Source organism: Danio rerio, chromosome 4 (assembly GCF_052040795.2).
Source record: "Danio rerio strain M-AB ecotype USA chromosome 4, GRCz13ab, whole genome shotgun sequence".
Lineage (NCBI taxonomy): Eukaryota > Metazoa > Chordata > Actinopteri > Cypriniformes > Danionidae > Danio > Danio rerio.
Window position 1 is genome coordinate 5,556,461 of NC_141024.2, and position 14,986 is coordinate 5,571,446.

A 14,986-nucleotide genomic window follows, 5' to 3' on the forward strand; every position below is an offset into this window, starting at 1 on the left:
GCTGTGCTAACCACTCATTAATTAAATCATACATTAAATCTGATTTAAAACTGTAAATATGACCTGTTTTAGTAACAGTTTCGAGTATTTATAATGACAACAGACTTTTTAAAGTGCTGACGTACGGCATTGTTAAAAACCTCACACCCTGCTACTGCAAACAAGACTTAATATTTACACACACTTTTCCGCAAATCTTTGTTTGCAGTTGCTGTGAGTTATTTAGCTGGTTTTCTGCTTTATTTGCGTAGCAATTTCATAATGCATAGTGTTTAAAAAAGGTTTTACTAAAATCAAGCTAAACCAGATTACAGTGTCAGGAAACTATTGTTTATTGTTCATCTTTCATCTGTGCGTTGACTGTGTTTGGACACTAGAGGGAGACATAACTTGAGCATTAACTTAAGGAACACAACACTATTAATAAGATTAACTTAAAGCATACACTAGAATGGGTTTAGAGTTTTGCCTGATGATATACAATAAAAGCTCAATAAAAGTGTAAATACGTATTTAAATCTAATGATGTGATATTTCAAATCACTCGGTTTTAAGAAATAAGTGCAGTTCCAAAATACTGCATAATATTAATAATAAGTTAATTGATTTTACACATTAGTTTGCTATTTAAAATATAACAAAATTTTGAATTATATATATATTCAATTATATACACACACACACACACACACACACAATACCAAAAAGTATTAAGTTAACGTAATTCCTTCACGTTGTGCTAATCCATTCAGATCATTTTGGAAAGGCTCTTTCTATCCAAGACTAAAAAGGCATGAGCACTGCACAGGTTTGAGCCCAATGTGTGCACATGCCTGCTATTGAGAGATTTCAGCTGCTGTCTGGGCTTTCCTTGCATTTCTACACCTCTCTTTCTTCATGTGTTCATGTGTTTTCCCTGCATTCTTTCATTTTATCACACAGAACTTCATTTGCAAACTAATTAGATTTGTTTTTAGATTTGCATATATGTATTTCAAATTTCAAGTCAACAGCACCTTTAGAAATATGTTTTCTGAGAAAAGAATTGTGAATTACAAAGAAAAAGGATGTTAATTATTTTTACAAAAATAAATGCTGCGCTGAATAAAAAGGAAAAACAGATGTTATTTGTATTTTGCTATTTTATTTTCAAAAACGTCATTTATAACATTAAAGCATGAGCTAAATTTACATTTAATATGGTTTTTATGTATACTTCAGGTTTAGCAAAGTGTGGTTTTAACGTATAAAGCAGTAAAGATATTAATATTTCACATATTCAGAACATTTCTGCTTAAAAACAAGTGATCCACATCATGCAGCAATGCAACGTGCTGCATAATATTTACAAAAACAGATCGTTGCATTCTGCAAAACCTTTAATGTTCATCGAAACAGGCATATTTACAAAGCTAAAGCACAACAAAGACAAAAAAAGACATTTAAAAACACTAAAAACACAACAAAAGTCATATATTCCCTGTCTGTCATCGTAAATGTGGGATGAAAGGTTTTAAATTATGAACAAATTTTAGCATAAAAATATCCAACTCAGACTTTTCTCCCTTAAGACTTCTTGCTGATTGTCTCTTACCGGTGAAACCTCTGCTGGACTTACATCATTTCTTTAAAATAAGTCTGTTTAGTTTGCAGCAACATTAGGATGAAGGGGTTTGACTCGAGCCAGACGGGAAAGTCCTAAACGCAGCCCCTGTCCTGGAGACTTTAAAGACCCATTCTGAGATGCACCGGGACTCCGGCCAACCATTCCTAGAAGTAGGATAGAAAAAAAATCATCAAAGGACCACAATCTGATTCTGAACATACGGCTCTTCCAGTGAAAATTCTCAAATGCATACTGAGCCTGTAGACTCACCTGGAGGATTCCACTTTGGCAGTCTCCCCCCTGCAGGACTGGAGCACAGCGTAGGTTTGGAGATCGGTGGAGTTGAGGGCGCTTTCTTTGATACTGAGACAGGAGCAGCTGGACTCCGACAGACTGATGGACTGGGAGCTGACAGACAGAGAGACATTAAAGATTGTTCAAAATGAGGATAATAAATATACTGATATTAGAATATTTAATAACAGTAAAAATATTCTAAATATTTACAATAATTTACTGATTGTATTTTTAATAAAGCAATTAAAATATACAGTTGAAGACAGAATTATTAGATTTTTTTTCCTTTTTTAATATTTCCCAAATTATATTAATCAGAGCAAGGAAATTTTCACAACATGTCTGATAATATTTGTTCTTCTGGAGAAAGTCTTAGTTGTTTTATTTCGGCTAGAATAAAAGCAGTTTTAATTTTTTAAACACCATTTTAAGGTCAATATTATCAGCCCCTTTAAGCGAAATCTTTTTCGATAGTCTACAGAACAAACCATCATTATACAATAACTTGCCTAATTACCCTGACCTGCCTGGTTAACCTAATTAACCTAGTTAAGCCTTTAAATGTCACTTTAAGCTGTATAGAAGTGTCTTGAAAATATCTGGTCAAATATTATGTGCTGTCAATCATGGCAAAGATAAAATAAATCAGTTATTAGAAATGAGTTATTAAAACTATTATGATTAGAAATGTGTTGAAAAAATCTACTCTACGTTAAACAGAAATTGGGAAAAAAAATAAACAGGGGGGCTAATAATTCTGACTTCAACTGTACATACATCCATAAAATAAATGCACTAAATAATAAAAAACACACAATATTAAATGACAATTATATAAAATAATGTATGACAAAAACAATTGCATTACCCCAGGAGACCTTTTTAAATGTCTATTATCAATCAGGGTTTCTGGAGCTTTCGGCAAGTCAAATTTAAGACTTTTTATGACCATTATGAATTAAATTTTAGACTCAAACCAGGCTATTTGCTAAGGTTGGAAAATATATTACTTACACCAGCAAAAACAATTGTTATGTAGTTAATTTTTTTGCCACACATTTTGAATAACGTGTTAAATCAAGCACGCTCTAGTTGAATACATTCACTTGATTCACATATATTTCTCTCTTGAAAAATTGACAGGTTTTAAAAGCACTATAATAAACTAAACGTATCTAAAGCAATGTGTCCAGCTCACTGTCCTCACCAAGTTATGATTACATGGTGAACTTTTAAGCAAATGTTATTGTGGGGAAGATAATTAAACCACATTGGTCAATAGAGTTAATAAAAAAGCATTTGTTAAATGTTTTATTGAGATGGATTGATGGCGATTGCATGGATGCTGGCCTGATTGAGCAACTTTACATCAACATTGGAAAATTAAGCTCTGTTTCAAAAGATTTAGGTCCTAAAACACAACATTTCAGTAAATTTAAGACTTTTAAGGCCTAAAATTATATATTTTTTAAGTCACAGCGGACATCTTGATTATATTTTCTGAAAATAAATAAATGAATAAATAAATAAAATAAATATTAAAATAAAATTTGTCTGGCATAACCTTTACTGAATACATTTTTTTACACACATAAGAGATTATTACTAAATGAATTCCAATCTGTTCAATAAACATACTGTATATACAACTTTCTCATGTCTAATTTTAATGTAATTACAGTGTCTTTAATACATCCTGCTTCAGAAAAACTCAAGCATTAAAAACTGCAGCCAACAAAACTGCATCACACACTTATAATAAACAACACGTACAGTGTCTTCATGTGGATTTGATGTGAATATAGGTGTGTTCTTGGCCGGAATGGGTATTTATTATGGCGAGGCAGCAGCTGAGAAAATCTAACATTTAAGAACAGAAAACGTACCTGTGCTTTTAGCCTTCACGGCTTTAGTCTGCTTTTTCTCTTTCTTTTCCTTCACAGCAGGCGTGGCCTTTTTTCCCGTCTTCTGCTTCACCACTTTGTCCTTTGTCTTCTTTACTGTGAAAGTCTCATCCTCATCATTCTCCTCTTCCTCAGTGAAATCAGCATCACTTTCTGAATCTGCAACATCCGTCAATAAAAACCTGTACCTGTTATGTGCTGAGAACAGATAAATGTGACAGAACTTTCAACTATAACAGATCTTCAGATTACCTGGTGTGTTTTGCGGCTGGTAGTCATCATCATCTTTGTTGCGCTTCTCTTTTTGTGATTTTCTCCGCTTTTCTGAGGATTCTGTCCATTTGGAAGGCATGGGAGGGGACAAGTCCAAGCTGATTATATTCAACCCTGAAAAATAATATTAACGGTAGTAGAGGAACAAAGCTACACGTGACTCTTGATGTAATATTAATGTATTACTCACAAAAGTCTTAATCAATCTTTTATATCAATGTCACTGGGTTCTGAAAGAAATCTAATTTCAAAGCATTTTGATAATGGATGCTTTTCACACTTCCGGGTTTCTCAGTGGTGGAAGTCATCATAGTTTGTTAAAACTTAAGAGCATACAACAAATCATTTTTACAATCCTATTTGCTGAATAAAAACAGGAAAACTCCACGATGGTGTTATCAAGACTTTCAGAATAAGAAAAAAAAATATTGTAAGACTGACAACGGCAGCCAGAAGAGAGAATAAAGTCAGATTTACTCTCCCGCTCCATAGACGCTGCATTACAAATATCTCAGACAAGCAGTAATTTGTTTTTTTTTGTGTAATTTGATGCAAAGATGATATAATACCTACATAAATACATATAAATGTCCAATCAAGAGTTCACACTTAGTTGATGATTGATTATAAAGCGTATTTGGCATGCTGTTCCGGGAGAGAGCCCTGAGCTCATAAGATCCTCGAGCCCGGGGCTCCCTCCCGTTTGCAAGGCAAGAGGGGAGTTTGAGCTCAGCTAGGTCTCGAGAACTCCCCTGCTGTAGTAGCTAATGAACAGATAGTGTTTGCTCTTAAGAGATAACTACTTACTAGGAGCATGTCTATGGTGCCGATTTGGATTAGTCAATTAACTTATGCTGCATGTTTTTGGACGGTGGGAGAAAACCGGGGAACCCTGGGGAAACCCATATGAGCATGGGGAGAACGTGTAAACTCTGCACAGAAACGTCAGGAAAGAAGGAGGAGTAGGGGTGGAAGGGGGGATTCTTCAATACGAGGATGGCTGTAATATGGAACTCAGGGTATTTATAGTGGCTTAGGAATCGTCTGATTGGTGGATCATAAATTGGATAATGCGGGACCGGCTGCAAGCAATCATGATTCTCTCGAAATGAGTTTATAAATAAACTTCACAACATTTTTAAAAAATCTGAACATTATTAACTTTTAGGGATTAAAGATGCTGATGACCGTCAAATGCGTCATAATAACAAGTCTTGTGAAAAGGGTCTATTTCAAAATTCTGATTGTTGATAGAAATACATTACCTAGACTTCTGCCATCAATGCTACAGTTTGACAGCACAGGTGGAGATTCTGGACGAGGCTGATCCTCACCTGCTGTACAAAATCATGCTTGATTCAGAGAACAGACTGCAAAAAGGTCCACTCTGTTCATATATCGCAATATTTATCGAAGAAAAATAAAACATCGCTTGTCTAACATCATGAAGCCTTAAATTAAATCACAGGCTTTCTACAGGTTTCATCAAGTCAAGTTTAAGACTTTTTAAGACCTTTAAAGACCATTTTAAGACCATAATGAATGAAATTTCAGACTTACACAAGGCTAAACGCTAAAGATTTTTAAAGGTCAAGACAAAACCTTAAAAAAAAAACACTAAAGACAATTGTTGATGTAAGGAAGTTAATAATCCATATTAATAAGTAAATAGAGATAATAAATAAACATTTCTGAAAACTTTTAGTGAAATATATTGTTAGGGATTGGATGGCTGTTAGCCAGATTAGACAGCTATACATGGACATAGGAAAATTAAGACCTGTTTAAAAGGATTTAAGACCTTTTTAATTCTTAAAATGTTTTTTTATTTTTTATTTAATACATTTTAAGACTTTTCAAGACCCCTCAGAATCCCTGAATCAAGATAAATTTCAAGACAAAGAGGAAACAGTGAGTTTGTGACCGACTAAAAAATACAAAACACTTACCTGGATGTATATCATCAGCACTGCAGTGTATTAAAACAGGTGGTGCACATTGTGGAGGCCGAGATCCACCATCATCATCTGCAATAATACAGTAAACAAAAGTAAAAATAGCTCTACACTTCCAGAGCGAGACGATTTAACTTCATAATGCTTCATACCAGCAGATCCTCCGTCTGACTTAGTTGTAGGCTCTCCGTCTTGTGCTTTTGAAGCTTCACGCAATGACAGTGTTAGGGCTTCCTCTAAATCTCTTTCATAACGTTTAGCATCCAGAGACACCCTGAAATAACAAATAAGATAAAGCTGGTTTTATATTCGCACATTCATTCAGCGACAACTTCTAACATGCTAGTTACATTGTTAACATGGTACTTTGAAATCACATGTAATTACAACTTTAACCACAACATTAGCACTATTTAATTGACTGTTAACAATTGTACTTTGATAGTCATTAGCTGCTAATATGATTTCCCTAATTAAAATTAGCAAACAATACTTTTCTAAAAATTATAATATAAAGGAGAAACTCTAAATGTGTGAATATAAAACCAATTTTAGCCTATTAAAAATAACACACCAGCGAATCAGTCGTTTACCACATTACACATTGATTTAATGCTAATAAAATGTGCTTCGGTAGAAAAGACCTCTTTCTGCTTTCAGAGCTGGCGAGATCGACATCCCCATTTGCAGGTGTGCTTGTAGTCTTGCTGGATTTCTCAGAATCAGAATCTGTTCGAGCTTTTTTGGGAGGAGGTTTCACACAGGCAAAATCCTCATCTGTCACACAACACACATAAGATCGAGGTTTAGTTGGTTTTATATATTTGCACATTCATTTAGTGACAACTTGTAACACGCTCCTTAAATCGTCTACTTTGAATAATTGGTCTGAAATCATATGCAAGTATGACTTCAAAACAGCATCAGCACTATTTTAATTGACTGTAAACAATGTTGTGCAAAGCAGTCATTGGCTGTTAAAATGATAACTCCTTTTTAGAATTACCAAACAATCCTTTTCTGAAATTGTATTATTAAGCAGAAAGTCTGATTGTGTGAATAGAAATCCAACTTTACCTCAATCCACATAAGCACATTTTCAGGTCCATCCAGCCTTAGTTATTATTTTGAAGTAATATAATAATACAAGTTAAAATCAAATATCTCACCATCATCGTCTTGGAAATCTGAATAGTTGACAGTCTTCTTACTTCTGATGACACACACAGAGACAGAGAGACATAATAACTCCTTTAATAAAGCATTTCAGATTTCTGAACTTAAAATGATTGATTATGAAAATGTCATATATAATCAATATTAGGAAAGGGACGATAATGTGGTTTGGAAAAGTCAAGGTTTTAAAACCATCAAAATTTTCTGCTATCCCAAGATATGTGTACGATTTTTATTATTTATGTATATTTTTGTTTGTTTTTAGGACAACAGTATCTCCAACAACAAAAAAACATCCAAAGATCCCGTTTTAAATGGTAAAAAAATTGTGTTTTTGAAACTAACGAAGACAGAAGACGTCTCACTTGAAAAATTTTGCCTGACATGTTTACTTTTCTAAAATATTATAAATGTAAATATCATAAAGCCATATAAGTTACAGGAGTCACAAGGAGTTATTGAAAATCTACTGATCCACTGTAATCTAATGTATGATTAAAATGATTTCATAACAAAGGGGAAGACTTATTTAGAAAACTTTCATACATACCTGGATGGTCTGTCCATTCTTAAAGTCAAATCAGATCTATAAATATCTCACTGTATGTCCTATGAACAACAACAAACTGACGCTACTGTAGTGTTTTATAACCTTGCGTGTTATCGACTGAACGTTAAGCAGCGGAACAAACAGCTAACTCAAAATGTATGTCTATATAACAGTAAAAGACACTTATAAAGCCTGTCTTATGTAAAAAGCACAGCACAGATATTGTTGTGGTCCCTCATCCAACCCGCCTGAAAACAAACTGCGGAAATCCATCTGAATGTAAGGGATGTACAATTCGTTGAAAGTACTGTATATTAAATAGTTCAAATTCAACGCCAAATAAGTGATAGAAAATATAGTAATAATGATGTGGGATTTTATTATGGTTAAAAAACTTAAAAAAAAATTGTTTCGCCTTTTCAAAGCTTTTGCGCGTTTTGGGAAATGTCGAATCTGCGAATGCGACTCTAACGTTATATGGGATAAGCGCAGACGCGGCTCTTGGTTATGTCACAAACTTGATTAAAATAATTACACATTTAAATGAATCTTTCCACTTTATTTAAGTGTTTTTTTCCTGCAGGTAACAGTATATAGTCAATAAGACAATAATGTAGTATGCTAGGTAGCCTTTGTAGCTATTGCTAACCCTTAGTTTAATTTATTTCTCTATTCTTTAGACTATATAATCTGATTTTTAATGTCGTTTGGGGGGCAAATAAAATTCAAAGGTATTTTTTAAATATATTTTAAAAGCAGATTAAATCTGAAAGTGTAGGCTAAATATGACATTTTTTTCTTAGCCTAAGCGTAACCTAACTGTTCTTAAATTAAAGTCCATTTACATTTTCAATTAGTAAAACAACACAATTCACACAGGCCTAAAAATAGCCTAAAATTAAATTCCTCTTAAGCAGGTCATAAATGTCTTTATAAATCCCTTCCTAACATTTAACCCTGGAAACAAAACTGTGGGAAGGTTTATTCTTGGAGACTGACGCAGACTGATGTTTCAGACCCATTCATTAATGTTTAACCAGCGAATGAGGGTCAGCACAGACACAAGCCTAAACCAGTAACCAAACCAACAAGTCTTAAGCATACCATTTTGCTTGAGTTAACGACAATATTATTGTTATTTATTTATTTATTTTCTGCATATAACCTCCTAGCTGATTTATTAATTACAAAATGAACTTGAGTGAATGAAGTCATGAAACAAACTTTTATTAATTCAAAACGGGTAAAACAGATATAACATTTCCCTGCACTTAAAGCATCCATATAAATATACCATAAATAAACCATATGTAATTAAATAAATAAATACTTTCTTGGTTGTCAATTGTTTCTCCACAGGTGGTGTCCAGCACCAAAAGACAAACACATGCTGGCAGCTTTAGTGATGTGCAGAAACTACACTGGAGAAAATGGTTCATTGGATTGCTACTATTTTTAAGAAAAGTGGTTGCAAATCATTTACATGCGATTACATGTAAATGATGCATTACAATTTAAACAAACAAGTTAAGTTGAACATACTAAACTGAAACTTTATGTTTAAATTCAGCTCATATAAATAGCTTGCAACCACTTTCCTTAAAAAATGTACATCTAATGGCTCTTTTTTTCAGTGTACAGCCTAAAGAATCTGCAGATCTACACACATGACATTGACTTTCATTATAAAAAACATTTATTAATGATGAAGATATTACGGTGCCACACAACTAACTTTGCGCAAAGCAGCGGCGGGTCCAGACTCAGAGTCACATTTGGCGGATTTATCCGACAATTGCTGCAATCCGAGGACTTCCAGGGCTCGTGTCGTGCAGAAGATCCCATGGATCATCATCGGAAGGGGAAACAAGGGTTTCTCTAGAGATGTTTTGACCTTCTGAGGGCTCAAAATCCATGTCTCCATCATCCTCCTGCGCGGCTCTGGAATCAGACTCCTCCGCGTACCGGAGCGCGTTCAGCGGGTCTGTTGGGTTCACCTGCCGGTTCCTGCGCTCCCGGTGCTGCAGGCGCTCCAGCGGAACTGTGTTCTTCTCCGACAAGAAGAGAGACGACTGAGGGAGGTTTTGTCCCGCTATAAACGCCTGTTTGGCCCCGTCCAGATTAAGCAGTATGCTGTGTTTAGTGGAGTAATACACATCACGATGGTTTTCCAACAGTTTGTGGTGGAAAAGACAGTCTTCCTTATTGCAGATCGTCTAAAAGTCAGAAAAATAAGCACATTTTATAAATCAAAATAAGTTACTGCAGTGTCGTGCCATTTCAAACATGTTTTTGTGTACATTTTAAAGATAAGATAAACATTTTGTAGCTTCTCCGTCATTAAAACAGTCGTAATAGTTTCATTGCTGTTTTTGTTTTTGTTTGTGGATTTATTCCAGTAAGAGAAATATATAAACATGTTCAGGAGATCATTATAAAAATATTATATAGCCTGCAAGTCACATTACAAAGAAAAAAATATGAAAAAATAGGCTATTTTAATTACAATATAGGCTAAAAATGTTTTAAAATATATTGAATTAATTAAGAGCATTAGGAAAGCTATATCTTTAATATGTTATATGTTATAAATAAAGAAACATAACCAGAGCCAATGAATGTTTAAAAATAGCACCAAATTAACATATATAGCCTATACAAGTATTTGATAAAAAAAAAAAATTATATGCAATTTTAGGGTAAACCGTATGCATTTTTATCAAGCTGAATTAAAAAGTAACAGTTTGAAAAGTTTACATTGCTAAATTTAGCTTGCTAAAATCAGATGTTGCAGGTTAACTCACCGTGTTCATGTGAATAAACTATTTATAAGGAATCTTGTTTACAACTTAAATGTGTTTATTTCAAATAGATGAATACTTACAGATGTGAAAAGGGTTCCTCCTGTATCCATGCACAAAAACCGGTTACTTTTCACTCCAAATATCGCCAGACGGTCTCTGCTTTCTGTTTTCAATAAGATTACACCTGTTGAGGGTATAAGATATGATGAGTATGCTTTGAAGGAAATTGTTTTGCATTATCCTATAAAATATATATAATTATGATTTATCTACTCAGGCTTTACTGGTCTTAATCTTCTAAATATGGCTGGCATTATGTTTATTATAAAATAAGGTTATTTTTTTAATTCCACGAAGAACCATCAGGAACTTTTTCTGGGAATTAAAAAGTCCTGATCTGCAACAGGTAGGCTACTCACTGTATGAGCCCCGATTTGTAGTTTTGCGCACGTGTCCACTCGGGCTGATCTCCAGGTAGTAGTTGTTTAAGTCTGAAGTGGTCTGAAGGTGGATGTATCTCCGCGGGTTCCCCCAGTTGGAGCCCAGCAGCGGAGAAGGATTGGGGGCCGCATCTGCAGGTCTGAGTCCCTGGAGAGCCGTGAACCACAGCGCGAGGACGGATGAATGCAGCATGTGCAGGTTGGAAAGTGCGCAACGCATCTTGACAGAGCGCGTAAAGCCGGGTGTGCAGAGCTGAAGAAGTTGTGATGCGTAAAAGTTCGTGAGCGCGGCTATTTAAACGCATCCTGTGCCACTCCTTTACGCAACACTCTCCCCCAGAGCCAGAGGATGTGAGGGGGCGGATTCTGCATGTCCACCTTCTGTTTGTTATGAAGGTAATTGACTGGTAAACCATAATTGGTTTGTCAATTTGGCACCAAAATTGGCTTTCTAAGTATTCAAACGTCTTAAAATAACATTGGAAACAGAAAATGCGAAATCTGCTCATTTTTTAAACATCTCGTGCATTTGAGAACCATTTGGTGTTCTCAATGATAAATAACCATGCCATTATGTGTAAGCCAATATAGGCCAATATATAACTATGATTAAATATTTCATCAATGAAACTCACTACTCGATCAGCATAACGCACACTGTAAAAAGTAAAAGCAGGGTTTCACACAATGCCTTCATGTTGTCCCAACACAAATTGACTAAGTTGACTTAACACTTCTAACAAATGTATGTGGATTAAACAAAAACATAGGTTGTCCCTTTGAAATCTCAAGAATTGTCTTGTTTGTGCACGCATGGAGATTTAGCATAAAAGCGCTTGCAAAATTAATAGCTATACACTGAAAAAAATATTATTTATATTCATTATTTTTTTAAGTTTTTGCAAACAATTTATTTTGTTAATCATTTTGGGCTGAATTTAAGCAAGCAAAAAAAAAAATTATAAATAATGTTCAACATAATTTGTTTAAAATCCGCCCGAATAAATTGTTTTCAAACACTTACAAAAGTATAGTAAATCCAATGAATATTATATTTCAGTGAAGGCCTATAGTGAAAATAATAGTGTAAAAAATAGAGTATTGGAAATCCTGAAGTTTCTACTGCTGGCCAGCAGAGGGAACCTGTAGCACATTCACAAACAGTGACTAAAGCAGTAATGCACAAACATGGTCTTAACCTGAATATTACATATAATAACTTCAAAATGCATTCATTCATTTTATTTTTGGCTTAGTTCCTTTATAAATCTGGGGTCACCACAGCCGAATGAACCACCAACTTATCCAGCACGTTTTTACGCAACGGATGCCCATCCAGCCGCAACCCATCTCTGGGAAAAACATCAAAATTATAAAACAAAATAATTATAATGATGGCTATTTTATGTATGTTTTCATTACATATCACTATATACAAGCTGTAATACATTTAAATTAATTTTATTATATCATTATTTTCCACTCATCATTATTAATTGTAAGACTTATTTTATATTTAAACTTTCAAAATATGAAAAAAATGGCAAAAAACTAAACACAATAATTTGGGCTTTAATATTTATATTTTTAAAATATAAACTTTCTGTATTCATACTGTGAAAAAAAGAAAACAACAGCATTATTAGATCTAGATGTCATCGTAAGTCAGAATTATTAGCCCCCCTTTTATTTATTTTTTAAATATTTCCCAAATGATGTTTATCAGAGCAAGGACATTTTCACAGTATTTCCTATAATATTTTGTCTTTTGGAGAAAGTCTTATTTGTTTTATTTCAGCAAGAATAAAAGCAGATTTAATTTTTTAAACACCATTTTAAGGATCAAAATTATTAGCCTCTTTAAGCTATATATTTTTAAGCTGTATAGAAGTGTCTTGAAAAATATCTAGTCAAATATTATTTACTGTCATCATGGCAAAGATATAATAAATCAGTTATTAGAAATTAGTTATTAAAACTATGATGTTTAAAAATGTGTTGAAAAAAACTTCCCTCTGTTAAACAGAAATTGAGGGGAAAAATAAGCAGGGAACTAATAATTCTGATTTCAACTGTAGGTGTTAAACTCAGTCCCTGGAGAGCCACTGCTCTGCACAGTTCAGTTTAACCCTAATTAAACACACCAGATCAAACTAACTAAGTCCTTCAATTTTGTTTGAAACCTTCAGGTAAGTGTGTTGAAGCAGGGTTGGAACTAAACTACAGTATGCAGAGCTGCGACAATCCAGGAATTTGAAGCTGAGATTTCTTGTGATGAATCAAGATTGAGACACAATCTTCAAATAAGCATGACAGAAAAGAGGTTTATCAATTCCTTGCGAGTCGTTTATTGAACTGTTTGATGTTGTATAAATGATCTGTATGAGTGGGACATCCTGACAGCGTGACTTGAACTGGAGTTGAAGTTATTTCTAGAAAAGTGTCAGTTCTGGACACCGTAATCTTGTCTGGACTTGCTACTTGAGCATAATTAAAATAGGGAACAAATGCACACACGTATGAAATAAAAGAAAAAGAACGAAAATAGTTTTATTAACATCAGGAATATGATTAAACGGCTGTGCACAGCACATACGTAGAAAAGTAAAGGAAAAAAAATAGTATTTTTCAATATATCTGTATTCATACATAGCCTCAGCGCTTGTTTTCAGAAACACATGATTATGTCCTCAGTTTCAGTCACAAAATCATTGCGAGAAATCATAACTAAGGCAGGGGTGAGAGGTATAACAAGCAGACGCGAACACAAACCTTTCAAACAAACACAAAACAGCAAATGCACACTGTCTATTATTTACATTCAAACTTAAACTTTAAGTCAGGATTGGCCAGGGGTGTGAATTATTTCATGCTTGACTGTATATATTCTGTGATGTATTTGTTGACTGTTTACTCGATTAATTGAAATATTCATTATTCATTTTCCTTCAGCTTAGTCTTTGTGGTCGCCACAGCGGAAGGAACCGCCAACTATTCCAGTATATGCATACGGCCAATTTAGTTTATTTTAATTCACCTAAAGCGCATGTGTTTGGACTGTGGGGGAAACCCACACCAACATGGGGAGAACATGCAAACTTCACATAGAAATGCCAGCCCAGTCGGGACTCAAACCAGCGACCTTCTTGCTGTGTCGTGACAGTGCTAACCACTGAGCCACTGTGCTGCCTAATTGAAACATGTATGAAGTAATTTATTAGTGACCAAAATCCAGAAATGACTGTATTAAGTATCCACAGACAGCAGGGGTCTTTCCTCTCACTGTCACAGGATCAGCCACACAAAGCGTTTCACAACAAAGACACAGCAAATCCAAAAACAGCCATCCGCTCTAATGCCCGAAGATTCCCGAAAGCTCCATCTGTGAGCAGGATTCAGACGCTGACAGCTCGCAGTCGTTCACGCGCATACGCTTTTCTCATGAGTGTTTGAGTGCAGCGTCTAAAAGGAAACCGGTGTCTATATTCTATGCCCAATAAACATTTTTACAGCTGTTGCTATAAATCCACGCGACATACATCAGCAGATGAGAAGGCTCCGATTCCCGAAGGTTCACGCACATCGCTCATTCTTCAGACTGTCAGAATCAGGACACAAATGAAGCAAACAGCTCCCTGATTTGCACTCCTCATGTCTCACCTAATCAAATCTGATATATGGAAACATATGCGAATTACACAAGACATTTAAGTTCATATTTCATCAAATATGAAATAAATGCAACGCATATATTTACAAATATTGCAAAAATGCTGATTACATCTTTTTAACTATTGCAATTACAAAAATCTACATATACAGCGGGCTCAAATTTAAATATAACATATATAAAATATGTCATATATGCAAAACATATTTCAAAAATAGATTTTTTTTCAACATTTTAAAACATGTTTTGGATAAACAACATAATTTATATCGGTAAGATTCAAATATTTAGTTTGCATATGTAGTATTTTG

At 34.3% G+C, this 14,986-nt stretch overlaps 2 protein-coding genes across 9 annotated transcripts in view; both read right to left on the minus strand.

Moving 5' to 3' along the window:
• Positions 1-1,127: 1,127 nt before the first annotated feature.
• rad51ap1 (RAD51 associated protein 1) overlaps positions 1,128-14,986 on the minus strand; it is a 41,622-nt gene continuing 27,763 nt past the window's right edge. For 2 of the 8 annotated variants that reach the window (XM_087246766.2, XM_087246767.2), the window contains exons 4-12: positions 7,205-7,248; positions 6,680-6,812; positions 6,188-6,309; positions 6,030-6,107; positions 5,346-5,414; positions 4,060-4,194; positions 3,790-3,966; positions 1,877-2,014; positions 1,128-1,770 (exon numbers count right to left, since the gene is read on the minus strand). In XM_087246766.2, coding sequence (XP_087102892.2) covers positions 1,643-1,770; positions 1,877-2,014; positions 3,790-3,966; positions 4,060-4,194; positions 5,346-5,414; positions 6,030-6,107; positions 6,188-6,309; positions 6,680-6,812; positions 7,205-7,248 — 1,024 coding nt within the window. In that variant the 3' untranslated portion in view covers positions 1,128-1,642. 8 annotated transcript variants of the gene reach the window in all.
• On the minus strand, positions 9,536-11,244 carry fgf23 (fibroblast growth factor 23). Its single transcript, NM_001009564.2, has 3 exons — positions 10,985-11,244; positions 10,646-10,749; positions 9,536-9,977 (listed from the first exon to the last, which is right to left on the minus strand). The coding sequence occupies exons 1-3, from the start codon at positions 11,223-11,225 to the stop codon at positions 9,546-9,548; spliced, it is 777 nt and encodes a 258-aa protein (NP_001009564.2). The 5' UTR covers positions 11,226-11,244; the 3' UTR covers positions 9,536-9,545.

Bases quoted from the DNA above. Each gene is read 5' to 3' on its own strand.
- fgf23 (NM_001009564.2), bottom strand. From the start codon at position 11,225: ATGCGTTGCGCACTTTCCAACCTGCACATGCTGCATTCATCCGTCCTC. The intron at 10,750-10,984 runs GTGAGTAGCCTA...TACCCTCAACAG, and splicing joins TACAAATCGGGGCTCATACA to GTGTAATCTTATTGAAAACA. The intron at 9,978-10,645 runs GTAAGTATTCAT...TCTGACTTTTAG, and splicing joins GAGGAACCCTTTTCACATCT to ACGATCTGCAATAAGGAAGA.